Here is a 20375-nt window from a genome sequence, read left to right as displayed (position 1 = left end):
ACTAGAAATAGAACTACTTTAAGATCCAGCAATCCCACACCTTGGAATATATCCTAGAGAATTAAGACCCTTTACATGAACAGGTATTTGCACATCCATGTTCACCACAGTACTGGTTACAATAGAAAAAAGATGGAAGCAACGAGGGTACCCATCAACGGATAAATGGATAACTTATGGTATATTCACTCAATGGAATACTTTGCATCGATAAAGAACAGTGATGAATCTGTGGAACATTTCATAACATGCACGAATCTGGAAGGCATTATGCTGAGTGAAATTAGTCAGTTGCAAAAAGACAAACATTGTATAAGACCACTATTATAAGAACTCAAGAAATAGCTTAAACAGAGAAGAAAATATTCTTTGACAGTTACGAGAGGGGGAAGGGAGGGGGAGGGACAGACGGAGGGAGAGGGGTTTTCACTAATTAGTAGATAAGAATTATTTAGGTGAAGGGAAAGACCACACACAATATAGGTGAGGTCAGCACAACTGGACTAAACTAAAAGCAATGAAGTATCCTGAATAAATTGAATGCTTCGAAGGCAGCGTAGCAGGGGCGGGGGTTTGGGGACCATGGTTTCAGGGGATATCTAAGTCAACTGGCATTAACAAAATCTACTAAGAAGGACATTCTGCATCCCTCTTTGGAGAGTGGCTTCTGGAGTCTTAAACGATAGCAAGTGGCCATCTAAGATGATCAATGGGTCTCAACCCACCTAGAGCAAAGGGGAATGAAGAATACCAAAAACACAAGGTAATTATGAGCCCAAGAGACAGAAAGGACCACATAAACCAGAGACTGCGCACCAGCCTGTGACTAGAAGAGCTAGATGGTGCCCAGCTACAACCAATGACCGCCCTGACAGGGAACACAATGGAGAGCCCCTGAGGGAGGAGGAGAGCAGCGGGATGCAGACCCCAAATTCTCGTGAACAGACCAGACTTAATGGTCTGACTGAGACTAGAAGGACCCCAGAGGTCATGGTCCCCAGACATTCTGTTAGCCCAAGACAGGAGCCATTCCCAAAGCCAACTCCTCAGACAGGGGTTGGACTGGACTATGGGATAGAAAACGATACTGGTGAAGAATGAGCTTCTTGGATCAAGTAGACACATGAGACTATGTGGGCATCTCCTGTCTGGAGGGGAGATGAGAGAGCAGAGGGGGTCAGAAGCTGGCCAAATGGACATGAAAATAGAGAGTGCAGGGAAGGAGTGTGCTGTCTCATCAAGGAGAGACAAGTAGGAGTATATAACCCACCCACTGCCGTCAAGTCGTTTCCTACTCATAGTGACCCTATAGGACAGAGTAGAACTTCCCGATAGAGTTTCCAAGGAGCGCCTGGCGGATTCGAACTGCCAACCTCTTGGTTAGCAGCTGTAGAACTTAACCACTACACCACCAGGTAATTTTTGTACAAGAGACTGACTTGAGTTGTAAACTCGCACTTAAAGCACAATAAAAATTTTTTAAAAAAGAAAAGGTATGTCACATCACATAATTTACCTGTTTAGTACCACTTATAGGTTTTCCACTGATATCAGAATAAAATCCAAGACCCACGTCATGGTGTAGAAAGCCCCTTGTGATGAGGCATCCACTGAGCTTTCCCAGCTAAGCTCCCTCTACTTTCCTCTCTTTCCAAGCCGAATCTAAGGAAACCTCATAGTTTGGCCCCATTCATTTGTTTAATTTCTTCCTGGAACTGTTCACACCTGGAAGACAAGAGTTTGTGTTTACTTGCCTAATGTCTTATCCCACAGGAATGTCAGTCCGTAAACACTGTGGTTTATTCTCTTCACCTGGGTGTTTCAATACCCAGCTCTGGTGCTCCCATCACCTGACTCTAGTGCCCAATCACCTAGCTCAGCACAAAAACTGATCAAGTGCTCAGGAATAGCTACTGGATTGGTGAATGCTGTAAGCATGTGAGGCCCTTTGATTCTTCCACTTCTTATTGCCTACAGACAGTCACCCACCACATCCTGAAGTTGTACTTCTCAAATACAGGCCATCCCCTATAGCCTACTGCCACTCTTTAGATTCAGAACACCCCATATCTCACCCTGGACTTCTACGACTAAATCCTAATGTGTTTCCTAACTCAGTCTGCTCAACCCCTGTGCTCATCACCCACAGCATGCCCATCCCCTACAGCATGCCCATTCTTCACAGCACCACCAGGGGGATCCTCAGAAAAAGATCTGTGACCAACTACCTGACCACGTGATGGTCCTCCCCACCACAGTGCCTTCATGCCTAACCTCACTGTTGAAGGCGCTCCCACCTTCTCAAACTGCCCCAGGGTCCCTGCCATTGGACAAGCTGGGCCTGTGCCAACACCGTAGCCTGTGTGAGCCTCGCCAAGGCAGGGAGGGGTGTTACCTCAGATCATTTAACAGGGAGTGCTAGCCCAAGGTCATCACTTTCAGATAAAGGCTTTTATATGTGGCATAAAGAAGCTTCTCTTTTCAGATACATAATGTAGCCCATATTTCAAAGAATGAGGAAAATCAATTGTGAAATATTCAACAGAAATGGAAAAATTCAAGATGAAAAGACAAATAAGAAGCTATTCATCCACTTAAAGGGTTAGAGTGCCAGATCCCTATTAACAAAAGACAGATGTTTTATTATAATTACAGATAGTCCAGTGTCCTTAAATTGCTGAGAAATCCATACTCAGCCACACAATAGACACAAATAGCACCTTTAATGGCATTTTGAATAAAATGATAAGAAGTCCCACAACAAAGGAGGACACTGAGAAGAGGGCATACAATGTTGGTTTAAAATTTATTGGTTTTATGTATAAGTCCTTCAGCATAGCCCACACTGATTCCCTTTTATTTTAGTTTTGCATAGTGTGAATGATGGTTCTCTCATCTTCCAAGCAGATGACCTTGGGAATAGGACATGAGCATCCTAAACCTTAGCTCTATTTGCATAAATCTTGGGTGATAATATCACTGGCCTCATAGGTTTATTGTCAGGATTAAGCTCTTAAAACAATGAAAACTCTGAATAAAAAAATAGGTGTTAGTTAATACTGTTAGAAGGTTCCTAGGTGACACAAATGGTTTTCACTCAGTTACTAACCTAAAGGTTGGGGATTCAAATTCACCCAGAGGTGGTCTTAAATGCTAACAAGCGGCCATCTAAGATGCATCAATTGGTCTCAACCCACCTGGATCAAAGGAGAATGAAGAACTCCAAGGACACAAGGTTATTATGAGCCCAAGAGACAGAAAGTGCCACATGAACTAGAGACTTACATCATCCTGACACCAGAAGAACTAGATGGTGCCCAGCCACAACCAATGACTGACCTGACAGGGAGCACAACAGAGGACCCCTGAGGGAGCAGGAGATCAGTGGGATGCAGACCCCAAATTCTCATAAAAAGACTAGACTTAATGGTCTGACTGAGACTAGAAGAATCCTGGTGGTCATGGTCCCCAAACCTTCTGTTGGCCCAGGACAGGAACCATTCCCGAAGGCAACTCATCAGGCATGGATTGGACTGGACAATGGGTTGGAGAGAGATGCTGATGAGGAGTGAGCTGCTTGTATCAGGTGGACACTTGAGACTATGTTGGCATCTCCTGTCTGGAGGGGAGATGAGAGGGTGGAGGGGGTTAGGAGCTGGCGAAATGGACACGAAAATAGAGAATGGAGGGAGAAAGCGGGCTGACTTATTAGGGGGAGAGTAAATGGGAGTATGCAGTAAGGTGTACATAAGTTTATATGTGAGACACTGACTTGATTTGTAAACTTTCACTTAAAGCACAATAAAAATTATTAAAAAAAAAAATTCACCCAGAGGTACCATAGAAGAAAAGGTCTGACAATCTGCTTCCATTAAGATTATAGTCAAGAAAACCCTATGAAGTAGTTCTTCATAACACATGGATTCACCATATGTTGGGATCGACTGGACAGTAACAGGTTTGGTTTTGTTTAATATCATTAGAGCAAAAGAAGTGAACCTACTAATTATACTATGACCTACAGACATGGCAAATTCTATAGGTGTGCAGAAGGTGTATGTGTTTATACATAAAGATATACTGACTGGTATGCATATGGAGAGGTAGAGGGTTAAGACGGGTTTTCATTTATTCATTAATTTGACAAGAATTTATTGGGGCCTCTGGGCTGGATGCTAGAGGTAGGAAAGTGAGCAAAAAGAGACATGGGCATGGGGTTCCAGAGCCTCACAGGTACATGCATACTTACCACAGAATGAGAGTCACTGAACCTCAGATGTAGAAAGGCCTTTAAATGTCATCTTCCTTCTGGTTCCTGGATATTTTTTTTTTTAACTCCAGAAATCATTTCCATTTAAATTGTGTGGCTTCTCCAGTACAGCCTACTGATTTATGTTATATACATATATTTTAAATATTATTATTTGTATTGAAAACTCTCCTAATCTGGCAAAGGCCTTCCTTTCAGTGATGAATCAAATCTGGAATACACATATTTTACGTGTAAAATGTCTTAAAAGAATATTGGAACCACATATAAGACCATCCTCTTAAACAACTGATCACGGGAAAGTGCTTTGTTCGTCTAAAGTTAATACTGCTGAAAGAAGTAATTAACCTCTTTTAGTTTCCTTTGAAGACTCATCATTTTGAAGGAAAACTTTGAAACATTGATCCTGGAATACACTCTCTTCTTCATGATCCTGAAGGCATTTTGGAGGCTACTGAAGCAAGAAAAAAGGTTCCTTTAGGCCTTACTCTTTGTTACAATTTATTCTTTGTTATTTATTAAAAATTAAACTTATTCCATCTGAACTTAAATTTTCAAAACAAGAGTACACGGTTACAGTGGGGTAGCTTGTGGCAGTCCAGTGCTCTCTCTAGGAACGAACAGAAAAGCCAGGTAAAATAGAAAATCATAAATTATTTGAAGAAGTCAGATGCAGAGAAGCTGGGCTCACTGTGGTAGATCAAATCCCCTGTATGTCACTCCCTAGAACTTGTCTCCTACTAGCAGGGTATGTGATGTTAAGGACTGGCAAAGAGTGGCTGCTAGAGATTATAGAAACCAGTAGAGGTTGAGAGAAAAATTGAAGTTTGGGGCAGCAAAGGCAGTCAAATAAGAGGGGACAAGAACCCAGAGAACACACAAGGATGGTGAGCCAAACATACAATACTTGAGACTTTCAAAATGTCTGAAGACATTTGCTGCTAAGCCACACAGAAAAGAGGTTAAAAAGCAACCAGAAAATAGCTAAAAAGAACAGCAGAATTTTGAGCCATTATATGATGCTGGAAATTCAAAAATTAGAGTTTAGGACCTTCATGGAATGGCCTTGGGATGCAACCTGGACTCTAACTTGGAAACTCTTGGGAGATATCCTATAGCAGTGGGCGAGAACCAGTTCAAGTCAATTCAGACCTTTAGAGAGTGAAGAAAACCTCACCCAAAGCCTCTACAATTTTTATACAAACTCAAAATTACGCAAACATAGGAAGAAAGAGATCCAAGCAATAAAACAGACAATAGAAACAGTACCACAGGTGATCAAGATATTGCCTTTATAAATTATGGATTTTAACGATTAACAGGTCAAGAAAATAGCAAGATGGAGAATTTCACTAGAGACCTGAAATCTGTTAGAAAATATGAAATTAAAACTTCAGAACTGAAAGCTACACTAACTGAAATTAAGAACTCAGTAGATGTCTTTAACAGATAATTAGACACAGATGAGGAGTGGCTTAGCATACTAGAAGATAGGTCAGAAAAGTCTCCACTGACTGAACCATGAACAGCAGAAGGATGAGAAAATAGAACAAGCATAAGAAACAAATGAGAGAAGGTAGAAACACTCATGTGACTGGAGTCCTAGACTGTGAAGAGAAAGAGAGAGATGCAGAAACAACATTTAAAGAAATAATAGCCAACATTTTCAAAAACTAATGAAGGGTACTGTTATGGATTGAATTGTGTCCCCCAAAAGATGTGTTGTAAATCCTAACCCCTATACTTCTGAATGTAATTCCATTTGGTAATAGGGCTTTCTTCATTGTGTTAATGAGACCATAACAGTGTAGGGTATGTCTTAAGCCAATCACCTCCAAGATATAGAAACAGTAAATTAGGCACAGAAATGCAAGCAGAGATGGGGGAAGATAGATGCCAGGCCACATGAAGATTGCCAAGGAACTGAGGAATAGAAGCTGAAAGGAGACAAGGATCTTCCCCCAGAACTGCCAGAAAGAGAAAGCCTTCCACTAGCGACTGTGCCCTGAATTTGGACTTCTAGCCTCCTAAACTGTGAGAAAATTAGTCTCTGTTTGTTAAAGCCATTGTCTTAGTTACCTAGTGCCACTATAACAGAATACCACAAGTGGATGGCATTAACAAACAGAAATTTATCTTCTCACAGTTTAAGAAGCTAGAAGTCCGAATTCAGAGCTCTGGCTCGAGGGCAAGTCTTTTTCTTTCTATCGGCTGTGGAGAACGGTCCATGTTAGTCAGGGCAGCCTCTTCTCAGCTGTGTCGTGTCCGCAGGCAGCTCTCACTCGCCCTCGACCCACCCTCTGCCCTGCTCAGGCAAATATTACAAAGCTCTTTAGCTTTGCTGATAAGTACCCAGAGGCACCCCACTCCACCAGGAAGCCTTCTACCTGAAGGCACTTGGCTCTCTGTCATCCCATTAGCCAGCTTCTGCACTGCATCACACAGGTCTCCTGGTTCTCCTGCCACTGTTTCTCTGCTCCTGCTTCTTGCCATCTTTCATCGTCTCCAGTGTTACAGCTCTCTCTCTGTATCCTGGTTCTTGGAGGTTCTCAGCACAGGGACCCCAGCTCCAAAAGATGTGTTCTGGTCCCATCTCTTCTTCTCAGTAGTGAACTGAGGTCCTTATCGCTGCTTGCTTCTCTCTCCTTTTATCTCTTGTAACATAAAAGGTGTGATTCAAGCAAAGGTATGGCTTGCGTAAGGGTGGTGACTCAAGATACATCCCACCCTAATCCTGCTTCTTTAACACATAGAGGTCAGGATTTACAACACACAAAATGGAGGATTATAGGATAACGACTTCAAATCACAAAATAGAAGATTCTAGCCAAGTTAACACACAATTTGGGGGGACACAATTCAATCCACGACAGCAATCCACGTGTGGTATTTCTGTTATAGCATCACAGATAACTAAGACAGATATAAAACTGCAGATGAAAAATTTGCTATAAACCTCAAGCAGATAAATGCAGAGAAAACCAAAGGGTCGCTGTGGTGCTGCACTCTTGACTTCTTTTGGAAGGATGAACATTCCTGGGCCACCCTCTAGTAATAATAAACCTTCATGGAATAGAATTTCCCTCCTTCCCTGCTATCTTTTGTTGACATCACCTCCTAATGTCACACCTGAAAACTTCAGCCAAGAGTGGAATGGAACAGGGATGGGCTCCACAGGTGTCACCCCCCAATGTGTTCATGTACCCTGTTGTCCTACCTCTCCTCACCAAGGACCTCGTCACCATGAACAAGTATAAATAAATAAATAAGGACTAGTAATTCTAATTCAAACTTCTCGCCTACCGGTCAAGATTTAGGGGGAGATCACCTCATCAGAGAAATCCATTCCAGTTCCCAACAACTCTCCAAGGGGGAAGCCTGCCTTAGCAAGTCCTTCTCACCCTGCAGTAGTTATCAGTTGACTTCTCCCCCTCCTCTGTAGCCTACAATTCCCGTGAGGAAACTAAGCCATCAATTCTAAGGGCAAACTGAATATTTGGTACAAAGTAATCTCACAGTTACAGAAGTTCACAAAAATCCCTATATACGCAAACATGACAACCTGTTTCCAAAATAATTTTTTAACTATACTGCTGCAAAGGCTGTGTGTGTGCGTGTGTGTGTGTGTGTTAGAAATAAATTAGTATTATCTAAAGGTGCTGAATAAAGTGATATGTAACAAATGTAAGAAAAGAAAACAAAAAAAAATTACATCAATAAGAGATCACTCTCTTTACGAAGTCGGCTGACCAAATGCTTATCAGGAAAAAGTAAATATTATGTTTACACTTTGCTTTTAAGATACAGCCACTCTACAGCCCAGCAATTGTGTAAAGTGAATACTCTTATTCATTTTACCTTTTTCCCATTTTTCACCAGGTTATGAATGACATGAGGATTTTTTCGAGTGAGCTGTAAATTATAATTTTACTCCTACATGCAACCTTCATATAATCAGAGTAAAGATGAACATTTTAAAATATTTTTCTACTAATTTTGCAGGGGTCATTTCTACCCACAGAACGCTGTAACAATAGGGAGGCATTTGGACAATCTCCCACACCCAGCCTCACACATCCCACAAACCCAGGAGCAAATGCGAAGTTGTGAACACAGAGAAGACATCCAGTGGACAGGGGTTCCCATGTCCCTTGAGTTTTTCAGCACCTTTGTGTGCTCCTAGAATTCTTCCCTACTCCACACAGGAAGGCATGGCACAACACATACATACAGAGATGTGTGTAATAGCTAAGTACTTTCTTACAGGGAAGAAATTCTTTTACATTGAAAATAGATATTTCTTGAGGTCATTTTGATTGCACATCTGTGGGAATATCCTACTCAGTGAAATCACATGAGTGATTCTATGCACATTAAAAAAGAAAAAAAAAACAAACCCACTGCCGTTGAGTCAATTCTGACTCCTAGCAACCCTATAAGACAGAGTAGAACTGCCCCCATAGGGTTTCCAAGGTTGTAAATCTTTACGGAAGCAGACTGCCACATCTTTCTCCCAAGGAGGGGCTGGTAGATTTGAACTGCTGACCTTTCAGTTAGCACCTAAGCACTTAATCACTGTGCCACCAGGGTTCCTTCTATATACATATTCCTGTTTAAAAAAAAAAAAAAAGACAATTGATGCATCTGCAGAGCTCAGCTAAAGACAGAAATATGAGCTGGGTAATCTCTGATCCTTTCCTGAGAAACACTAAAAGGCAGATCTCTTGGATCTTAATAAAAAGGAACTAAAAGTCAAAAAGCTGTCATATAGATTCATCCCGTGTATTCATGAAGTCAAATACAACCAATGACTGCATAATTACAGACATCCCCACCAAGATAACTAGGAGCTGTAAATATGTGTATGGAGGAGGGGGGACTACTTCTTAATCATGAGATCAATGCTTCACTGCTAGTGTCACATGTCCTACTTCTAGGTTTTTACCATTTTTAGCATTTAAACTATCAACAAATGCCCCAGATTTAAGAAATCAACTGTGAGTTCTAGACCAGCATGGTGAACCTCAGACAGAAATCCACAATGAGCATGGAAGCAAGAACAGATGCCAGGTCATCAGATCAGAAATAAAGTAGCTTCTTACCATGTTTATCGACGACACAGGCCCAATGCTGTTAACATAAATGTCGACATCAATTACAGTCGGCTTTACTGTGGAGAAAAACACATGTGTGTTAATATTTGGTGCCAGAGGAGAGGAAAGCAATATTGAACTTCCCAATGACCAGGTGATACCTCAAGGAATGTTTGAAAAATATGGATTTTTCTTTAGGATTTTCCTGTAGTTACAATACAAACTCTGTCTGCCTTACCTTTTAAAATTTTCAGTAGAAAGATTCTTACTTATATTTAAAAATAAGTTCTAGGAACATGTTTACAAAGTACAAGTTGTCAGTGATAGGTGACTATATAGATATTCTGTAACATTAGTTAAGCTGATTATATGTCTAAGCTATAAGATAAAACATAAGGTAATACATAAGCAATTTAATGTCAAAATTTTACTATAAAATCAAACACAGGATTCTGGGAAGATGTCAGTGCAAACAGATCACAGTTTCAAATCAAACCAAAAAATCAAACCCACTGCTGTCGAGTGGATTCCAACTCATTGAAACCCGATAGGACAGAGTAGAACTGCTCCATAGGGTCTCCAAGGCTGTAAACCTTTGTGGAAGTGGACTGCCACATCCTTCTCTCACGGACAGGCTAGTGGGTTCAAACTTTTGATTAGCAGCTGAGCATTTAACCACTGCACCACAGGGGCTTCCCATCTTTCCAACACTCCTCCACAAATAAAAGCAAGAAAACAGTGCTTGGCCTTGAGGGATTCTGAATCAGGGAACAGAGGACAGCAGCAGGAAATTGCAGAAAGGCAAGAATCAAGGAGTCAACTACAAGTTGCATATGGTAGAAAAATTGCTTCTCCCACAATTCCTGCCCCTCCCCGCAACTGCACCTGCCATTGGCTGCTGTGAACTGGGAAAGTGACCCCACTAAAGAAGCCTGCTTCCCTAACCACCACACCCCCTTCCTATGAAGCGACAGGACACCAAGCTTCTCTAAAACCAACAAGGCAGACCTTCCTGTAAGTCCATTCAGAGCATGCCAGCCTCTCCCCCACTTGGTAACTCTGAGCTGCCAGGCTACTTTGAATTGCTACAGAAGGCCCCCTGCAGTGGAGTCATGGCTCCCATTGCCAATACTCTGCTTGTCTGCTTGTGCAACCCATAACTCAGGCCTCAGAAATCAACAAGACACATCTTCCCAGGGGTCAGTTCAGGTCTGCCTGCCCCCATACACCCACTTGGTGCTGAGAACTGCTGACTGAGACTGCTGTGAGCTAGGAAGTGAAGCCTGCACCCACATTCAACATACTATCAGTGAGGCTCTGAAATCAACAAGGCCAGTCTCCCTGGGGGTCCATTTTGAGTGTGCCAGTCCCACCCCAACCAGTACCTGTCAGCTGCCAGACTGCTGCAAATTGCTACAGAAGGTCCCTTGCAGTGGAGTGGACTCCCACAACCAGCTCTCTGCCTACTTGCACAAAGTGGACACTCCACAGCTCAAGTCTCCAAAATCAAAAGGGCTGATCTCCTTAGGGGTCATTTTGGGTACAATTGCTCCCCCTTCTGGTCAGCATTGAGAATTCTGACCGAGATTGCTATGAGCTAGGAAGTAATCACCTTGAGTGGAGCCTACACCTACAACCTGTGGGGCTCCGACATGAATGAAGCAGATCTCCCTGGGGATTTCTTCAGAGTACGCCAGCCCGTCTCTCACCTGGTAAGTGCTGGCTGCTGGGCTGATATAAATTGCTACAGAAGGTCCTCTGCCACAGAACTAGGAGGTGGGTCACTTAAGTGAAGCCTGCTCCACCAACCAACACAGGGCCACAGGGGCTCACTCTGAAATTAGCAAGACAGATCTCTCTGAGGTTGGTCTGGGGTGTGTCAACCCCTCTTCCTCTTGATAGAAAAGTCTGCTTGTGCTTCCACTGAATGCCAGTACAGATTTAAGTGGTCCCCAGAAAGCATGAAAAGAAGCCTCAGGCAAAACTTGAGGTCAGCACCCAGCCTCACAAGGTGCTCATTAAGTGTGGGGTTTCCAACTGAAAAAACAGTTGCAGAATCAGGGAAGAAGAGGAAGTGATAACTAGAGAGAGAGGATTGCACCCTCTGGTGGACATATTGATCTCTGTGTGTTTCTCTGGTGTATTTATGAGCTATTGAAAGTTGAAAACCAAGATATGGAACTTTCAAATTCTAACTACAACAGGGAGAAATGAGGGGCTATCACAAGAAAGTGGTAAGCAAGGTCCAAAGGCTCTACCTGCCTAAGAGTTCCTTGCAGAAAGAAGTGTGGGAAAAGACACCTAATACTAGGGAAAACTGAGAAACTTAACACTTTGGAAATTCTAATGCCTCCTACAAAAATAGGAGGAAAAAATGGCCAATCCAATGAATAAGAAAAAAAGAGTGATATTTAGTCTACAGAAGCTCAAATTATTAACACAATGAAAGAAAATAACACAACAATATTAAACATAATGGAAGAACTAGGGGAAACATAGACAAAGATCTAGAATAAATCAGGAAAACAACACATAAAAAAAAAGAGATAGATGCTCTAAAAAGAAACCAAACAAATACTGGAACAGAGAGACAATAACTGAAATGAGAAACACAATGGAAGGATATAACAACAGATTTGATTAGGCAGAAGAAAGGATCAGTGAATTAAGGGGATAAGATAGTTGAAAATTACAGAGGCTGGAGAGCAGCAAGGAGGACCCTTGGTGGCATAGTGGTTAAGAGCTGAGCTGCGAACCAAAAGATCAGCAGTTCGAATCCACCAGCTGCTCCTTGGAAACCCTATGGGGCAGTTCCACTCTGTCCTATAGGGTCTCTATCAGTTGAAATTGACTAAATGGCAATGGGTTTGGGTTTTTTTTGTTCAATATGGGACAAAACACCTAGAAAGAGGATCAACAAGGAAGTAGAGGACCTGAGTGACACTATAAACCAACTATACCTAACAGACATATGTAAAACACTTTACCCAATAAGAACATTTTATTTCTATACATTCTATTCATTCTACTCCAGTGCACAAGGATCATTCTCTGGGATAGACCACCTGTTAGGTCATATAGCAAATCTTCATAAAGAGAAAAAGATTGAAATCATGCAAAGTGTTTTTTTTGACCACAATGGAGTGAAACTAGAAATCAAGAACAGAAAAAAAAAAAAAAAAATGGAAAATACACAAACGTATGGAAATTAAGAAAAATATTAATTCACCAACGGGCCAAAGAAGAAATCACAAATTACTTAGAGTCAAATGAAAATGAAAGCACAAAATACCAAAACTTGTCGGATGCAGTAAAAGCAATCCTAAAAGGAAAATGTATAACAGTAAATGCCTACATGAAAAAAAGATTTCAAATCAATATCCTAACTCTACAACTTGAGGAACTAGGAAGAGAAGAGCAAACTGAGCCTAAACATACGAAAATAAAGGAAATAATAAAATGAGAGCAGAAATAAGTGAACAGAATCAACCAAACCAGAAGTTTTTTTTTAAGGATCAATATTGACAAACCTTTAGCTAAACAAAGAAAAAAAAAAAAAAAATACAAATAACCAAATTAAGAAACAAAATGGAGACGTACAACCCTGACCAATAGAAATTAAAAGAATGCTGACAGAATATTCTGAACAGCTGTGTGCCAACAAACAATAACCTAGATGAAATGGACAAATTCTTAAAAACACATGTTATGGACTGAATTGTGTTCCCCAAAAATGTGTATCAACTTGGCTAGGAGAAGATTCCCAGTATAGGGTGATTGTCAGCTGTTTTGTCATCTGATGTGATTTTCCTATGTGATATATATCCTACCACCATGTTGTTAATGAGGAGGGAATAGACACAGTTACCTTAATGAGGCAGAGCTCAATCTACAAGATTAAGTTGTATGTTGGTCAATCTGTTTTGAGATATAAAAGACAGAAGCGAGCAGAGAGACAGGGAACCTCATAACACCAAGAAAGAAGCACTGAGAGCACAGCACATCCTTTGGACCCTCGGTTCTTATGCTGAGAAGCTCCTAGACAAGAAGATTGATGACAAGGACCTTTCTCCAAAGCCAACAGAGAGGGTAAGGCTTTCCCTGGAGCTGGCTCCCTGAATTTGGACTTCTAGCCTCCTAAGCTCTGAAAGAATAAACTTCTCTTTGTTAAAGCCATCCACTTGTGGTATTTCTGTTATAGCTGCACAAGATAACTAAGACAGAACACAACCTACCTAAACTGACACAAGAAGATACAGAAAATCTCAACAAACCCATAACAAGTGACAAGACTGAATCAATAATGAAAAACTTTCTATCCAAAAATAAATAAGTAAATCCTGGACCATGTGGCTTCACTAATGAACTCTACCAAACATTTAGAGAAGAACTGACACTAACTCTGTTTAAACTCTTCCAAAAAAGAGAAGGAAGGAATACCCTGTAATTCATTCTATAAAGCAAACAATCTTGATACCAAAACAAGACAAAGTCACCACAAAACTGCAGGCCAATATTCCTTCTATAGATGCAAAAATCCTCAACAAAATACTAACGGCTCATTTTGCTTGAAAGAAAATTACTCTGTTTCCCTGTCAGCCATGGGCCTGAGTGAGGTCAGTAATGAGTTGCTGTTAGGGAGACCTGTGAGTAAAGGAGCTGATACCCTCTGGAAGTGGGGACTCTCCATTGACTGTACCCATCCTCAGCACTCAGTAGCTGACAAAGGAGAGAACAATATCAATTTCAGAATATTTCTGTGCAGAAGGAACATGAACAAAATTGCTGAAACTTTCCACAAGAAACTAGTTTTTATTGTGCTTTAAGTGAAAGTTTACAAATCAAGTCAGTCTCTCACACAAAAATTTATATACACCTTGCTACATACTCCCAACTACTCTCCCCCAATGAGACAGCCCACTCTCTCCCTCCACTCTCTCTTTTCACGACCATTTCACCAGTTTCTAACCCCCTTTACCCTCTCATCTCCCCTCCAGGCAGGAGATGCCAACATAGTCTCAAGTGTCCACCTGATTCAAGAAGCTCACTCCTCACCAGCATCCCTCTCCAACCCATTGTCCAGTCCAATCCATGTCTGAAGAGTTGGCTTCAGGAATGGTTCCTGTCCTGGGCCAACATTATATGCTGCCTACAAGAGACACACCTTAGACTTAGAGACACAAACTAAAACTCAAAGGATGGAAAAAAAATCTCAGGAAAACAACAATCAAAAAAGAGCAGGAGTGGCAATAGTAATTTCTGACAAAATAGACTTTAAAGTTAAATACATCATAAAGGATAAGGAAGGACACTATATAATGATTAAAGGGACAATACACTAAGAACATAACCGTATTAAATATTTATGCACCCAATGACAGGCCTGAAAGATACATAAAACAAACTCTAGCAGCATTGAAAAGTGAGATAGCTCCACAATAATAGTAGGAGACTTCAACACACCACTTTCAGTGAAGGACAGGACATGCAGAAAGATGCTCAATAAAGACATGGAAGATCTAAAGGCCCCAGTCAACCAACTTGACCTCATAGACTTATACAGAACACTCTACCCAACAGCAACCAAGTATACTTTCGTTTCTAGTGCACATGGAACATTCTCTAGAATAAACCACGTTAGGTCGTAAAGCAAGCCTTAGCAGAATCCAAAACACTGAAATATTACAAAGCATCTTCTCTGACCATAAGGCCATAAAAGTGGAAATCAATAACAGGAAAAGCAGGGAAAAGAAATCAAACACTTGGAAACTGAACATTACCCTGCTCAAAAAAGACTGGATTATAAATGACAATAAGGATGGAATAAAGAAATTCATAGAATCCAATGAGAATGAATACACTTCCCATCAGAACGTTTGGGACACAGCAAAAGCAGTGCTCAGAGGTCAATTTATATCAATAAATGCATATACACAAAAAGAAGAAAGGGCTAAAATCAAATAATTATCCCTACAACCTGAACAAATTGAAAGAGAATAACAAAAGAAACCCTCAAACACCAGAACAAAACAAATAATAAAAATTAGAGCTGAACTAAATGAAATAGAAAACAGAAAATCAATTGAAAGAATTAACAAGACCAAAAGCCAGGTTTTTGAAAAAATCAACAAAACTGATATACCACTGGCCAAACTGACAAAAGAAAAACAGGAGAGGAAGCAAATAAGCCAGATAAGAAATGAGATGGGTGATGTTACAACAGACCCAACTGAAATTAAAAGAATCATATCCAATTACTATGAGAAATTGTACTCTAACAAATGTGAAAACCTAGAAGAAATGGATGAATCCTACAAACACACTACCTAAACTAACACAAACAAAGGTAGAACAAATAAATAGACTCATAACAAAAGAAGAGATAGAAAAGGTAATCAAAAAACTCCCAAGAAAAAAAAAAGCCCTGGTCCCGAAGGCTTCACTGCAGAGTTCTACCAAACTTTCAGAGAGGGGTTAACACCACTACTACTAATGGTAATTCAGAGCATAGAACAGGACAGAATACTAACAAACTCGTTCTATGAAGCCACCATATCCCTGATACCAAAACCAGGTAAAGGCACCACAAGAAAAGAAAATTACAGACCTATATCCCTCATGAACGTAGATGCAAAAATCCTTAACAAAATTCTAGCCAAGAGAATTCAACAACATATCAATAAAATAATTCACCATGACCAAGTGGGGTTCATACCTGGTATGCAGGGATACTTCAACATTACAAAAACAATTAATATAATCCACCACATAAATAAAACAAAAGACAAGAATCACATGATTTTATCAATTGATGCAGAAAAGGCATTTGACAAAGTTCAACACTCATTCATGATAAAAACTTTCAGTAAAATAGGAATAGAACGAAAATTCCACGACCTAATAAAGGGCATTTATACAAAGCCAACAACTAACACCACCCTAAATGGAGAGAGCCTGAAAGCATTCCCACTGAGATCAGGAACCACACAAAGATGCCCTTTATCACCGCTCTTATTCAACATTGTGTTGGAGGTCCTAGCCAGAGCAATTAGGCTAGATAAAGAAATAAAGGGCATCCAGATTGGCAAGGAAGAAGTCAAAGTATCTGTATTTGCAGATGACATGATCCTATACACAGAAAACCCTAAGGAATCCTCCAGAAAACTACTGAAACTAATAGAAGAGTTCAGCAGAGTATCGGGATACAAGATAAACTTACAAAAATCAGTTGGATTCCTCTACACCAACAAAAAGAACATCAAAGAGGAAATCACCAAATCAACGCCGTTTACAGTAGCCCCAAGAAGATAAAATACTTAGGAATAAATCTTAACACAGATGTAAAAGTCTTATACAAAGAAAACTACAGTACACTTCTGCAAGAAACCAAGAAAGACTTACACATAAGTGGAAAAACATACCTTGCTCATGGATAGGAAGGCTTAACATTATAAAAATGTCTGTTCTACCAAAAGGGATCTATACATTTAATGCAATTCCAATCCAAATCCCAACGACATTCTTTAATGAGATGGAGAAACAAATCACCAACTTCATTTGGAAGGGAAAGAGGACCCTGATAAATAAGGCATTTTACTGAAAAAGAATAACAAAGTGGGCGGCTTTACTTTACCTGATTTTAGGACCTATTATACTGCCACAGTAGTCAAAACAGCCTGGTACTGGTACAACAACAGGCACATAGACCAATGGAACAGATTGAGAATCCAGACATAAATCCATCCACATATGAGCAGTTGATATTTGACAAAGGCCCCAAAACAGTTAAATGGGGAAAAGACAGTCTTTTTAACAAATGGTGCTGGCCTAACTGGATATCCATCTGCAAAAAAATGAAACAAGACCCATACCTCACTCCATGCACAAAAACTAACTCAAAATGGATCAAAGACCTAAATATAAAATCTAAAACTATAAAGATCATGGAAGAAAAAATAGGACAATGTTAGGAGCCCTAATACATGGCACAAACAGTATACAAAACATTACTAAGAATGCAGAAGAAAAACTAGATAACTGGGAGCTCCTAAAAATTAAACACCTATGATCATCCAAAGACTTCACCAAAAGAGTAAAAAGACTACCTACAGACTGGGAAAAGGTTTTTAGCTATGACATTTCTGATCAGTGCCTGATCTAAATCTACATGATACTGCAAAAGCTCAACTACAAAAGGACAAATAACCCAATTAAAAAATGGGCACAAGATATGAATAGACACTTCACTAAAGAAGACATTCAGGTAGCTAACAGATATATGAGGAAATGTTCACGATCATTAGCCATTAGAGAAATGCAGATCAAAACTACAATGAGATTTCATCTCACTTCAACAAGGCTGGCATTAATCCAAAAAACACAAAATAATAAATGTTAGAGAGGCTGTGGAGAGATTGGGACACTTCTACACTGCTGGTGGGAACGTGAAATGGTAAAATCACTTTGGAAATCGATTTGGTGCTTCCTTAAAAATCTAGAAATAGAACTACGATACGACCCAGCAATCCCACTCCTCAGAATACATCCTAGAGAAATAAGAGCCTTTACACGAATGTATATATGCACACCCATAACGACTGCAGCGCTATTTACAATAGCAAAAAGATGGAAGCAACCAAGGTGCCCATCAACAGATGAGTGGATAAATAATTTATGCACACGATGGAATACTACGCATTGACAAAGAACTGTGAGGAATTTGTGAAACATTTCATAACATGGAGGAAGCTGGAAGGCATTATGCTGAGTGAAATTAGTCAGTTGCAAAATGACAAATGTTGTATAAGACCACTAGTATAAGAACTTGAGAAATAGTTTAAACTGAGAAGAAAACATTCTTTTATGGCTACAAGGGGGGAGAGGGAGGGGGGAGGGGGTATTCACTTATTAGGTAGTAGATAAGAACTACTTTAGGTGAATGGAAAGACAACACACAATACAGGGGAGGTCAGCACGACTGGACTAAACGATAAGCAAAGAAGTTTCCTGAATAAACTGAATGCTTCGAAGGTCAGTGTAGCAGGGGCAGGAGTTTGGGAACCATGGTTTCAGGGGATATCTAATTCAATTGGCATAATAAAATCTATGAAAAAAAACATTCTGCATCCCACTTTGATGAGCGGCGTCTGGGGTCCTAAACACTAGCAAGCAGCCATCTAAGATGCATCAGTTGGTCCCGGCCCACCTGGATCAAAAGAGAATGAAGAACTCCAAGGACACAAGGTAATTACGAGCCCAAGAGACAGAAAGGGCCACATGAACCAGAGACTACATCATCTTGAGACCAGAAGAACTAGATGGTGCCCAGCTACAACCAATGACTGCCCTGACAGGGAACACAACAGAGAACCCCTGAGGGAGCAGAAGAGCAGTGGGATGCAGGCCACAAATTCTCATAAAAAGATCAGACTTAATGGTCTGACTGAGACTGGAAGGACCCCGGTGGTCATGGCCCCCAGACCTTCTGTTGGCCTAGAACAGGAACCATTCCCAAAGCCAACTCTTCAGACAAGGATTGGACTGGACAATGGGTTGGAGAGGGATGCTGGTGAGGACTGAGCTTCCTGGATCAGGTGGACACTTGAGACTATGTTGGCATCTCCTGCCTGGAGGGGAGATGAGAGGGTAGAGGGGGTTAGAAGCTGGCGAAATGGAAGTGAAAAAAAGAGTGGAGGGAGAGAGCGGGCTGTCTCATTCGGGGGAGAGTAATTGGGAGTATGTAGCAGTGGCTGGCTAGCAAGGTGTATATAAGTTTTTGTGGGAGAGACTGACCAGATTTGTAAACTTTCACTTAAAGCATAATAAAAATTATTAAAAAAAAAAAAAAAAAAACTGTTGGCATTTCGAAAAACAGCCTGACAATATGCTCTGTGCCCTGTACGTTGTTGGTGTTGTTAAGTGTGGTCGAGTCAGTTCCGACTCATGGCAGCACTATGTACAACAGAACAAAACACTGCCCAGTCCCACATGATGCCCACAATCCTTGACATACTTGAGCCCATTATTGCAGCCACTGTGTCAATTCATCTCTTGTAAATCCTCTTTTTTACTGACCCTGTACTTTACCAATCATGATGTCCTTTTCCAGGGACTGATCTCTCCTAACAACATGTCCAAAGTATGTAAGATGTAGTATCGCCATTCTTCCTTCTAAGGAGCATTATGATTGTACTTCTTCCAAGACAGATTTGCTCTTTTTTTGCAGTCCATGGTACAGTCAATATTCTTTGCCAGCACCACAATTCAAAGGCATCAATTCTTCTTATGTCTTCCTTATTTACTGTCCAGCTTTTACACGCATATGATGCAATTGAAAATACCACAGCTTAAGTCAGGAGCACCTTAGTGTTCAAGGTGACATCTTTGCTTTTCAACACTTTAAAGAGGTCTTTTAAATCAGATTTGTCCAATGCAATATGTATTTTGATTTCTTGACTTCTACTTCCATGGGTGTTGATTGTGGATCCATGTCAAATGAAATCCTTGACAACTTCAATCTTCTCTCTGTTCATTATGATATTGGTCCAGTAGTGAGGATATTTGTTTTCTTTATGTTGAGGTATGATCCATACTGAAGGCTTTGGTCTCTGATCTTCATCAGTAAGTGCTTCAAGTCCTCTTCACTTTCAGCAAGCAAGGTTACGTCATCTGCATAACACAGGTTGTTAGTGAGTCTTCCTCCACTCCTGATGCCCCATTCTTCTTCATATAGTCCAGCTTCTCAGACTATTTGCTCAGCATACAGATTAAGTATAGTGACAGGATACAACCCTGATGCACACCTTTCCTGACTTTAATCCACACGATATACCCTTGTGCTGTTCAACGACTGCCTCTTGATCTATGTACAAGTTCCTCATGAGCACAATTAAGTGTTCTGGAATTCCCCTTCTTTGCAATGTTATCCGTAATTTGTTATGATCCACACAGTCCAATAACTTTGCAAAGTCAATAAAACACACGTAAGCATCTTTCTGGTAGTCTCTGCTTTC

The 20375-nt window shown here is 40.6% G+C and overlaps 1 protein-coding gene across 1 annotated transcript in view; it reads right to left on the bottom strand.

The window, feature by feature from the left end:
- GABRG3 (gamma-aminobutyric acid type A receptor subunit gamma3) overlaps positions 1-20375 on the bottom strand; it is a 966133-nt gene that overhangs the window by 886523 nt on the left and 59235 nt on the right. Inside the window, exon 3 of the mRNA XM_049905849.1 lies at positions 9373-9440. Coding sequence (XP_049761806.1) covers positions 9373-9440 — 68 coding nt within the window. The remainder of the gene's footprint in view (positions 1-9372; positions 9441-20375) is intronic.

The sequence above is a fragment of the Elephas maximus genome, chromosome 13 (genome assembly GCF_024166365.1).
Source record: "Elephas maximus indicus isolate mEleMax1 chromosome 13, mEleMax1 primary haplotype, whole genome shotgun sequence".
In the NCBI taxonomy this organism is placed as follows: domain Eukaryota; kingdom Metazoa; phylum Chordata; class Mammalia; order Proboscidea; family Elephantidae; genus Elephas; species Elephas maximus.
The sequence above is the reverse complement of the archived record's forward strand: the minus strand, read 5'-3'. Positions and strand labels throughout refer to the sequence as shown.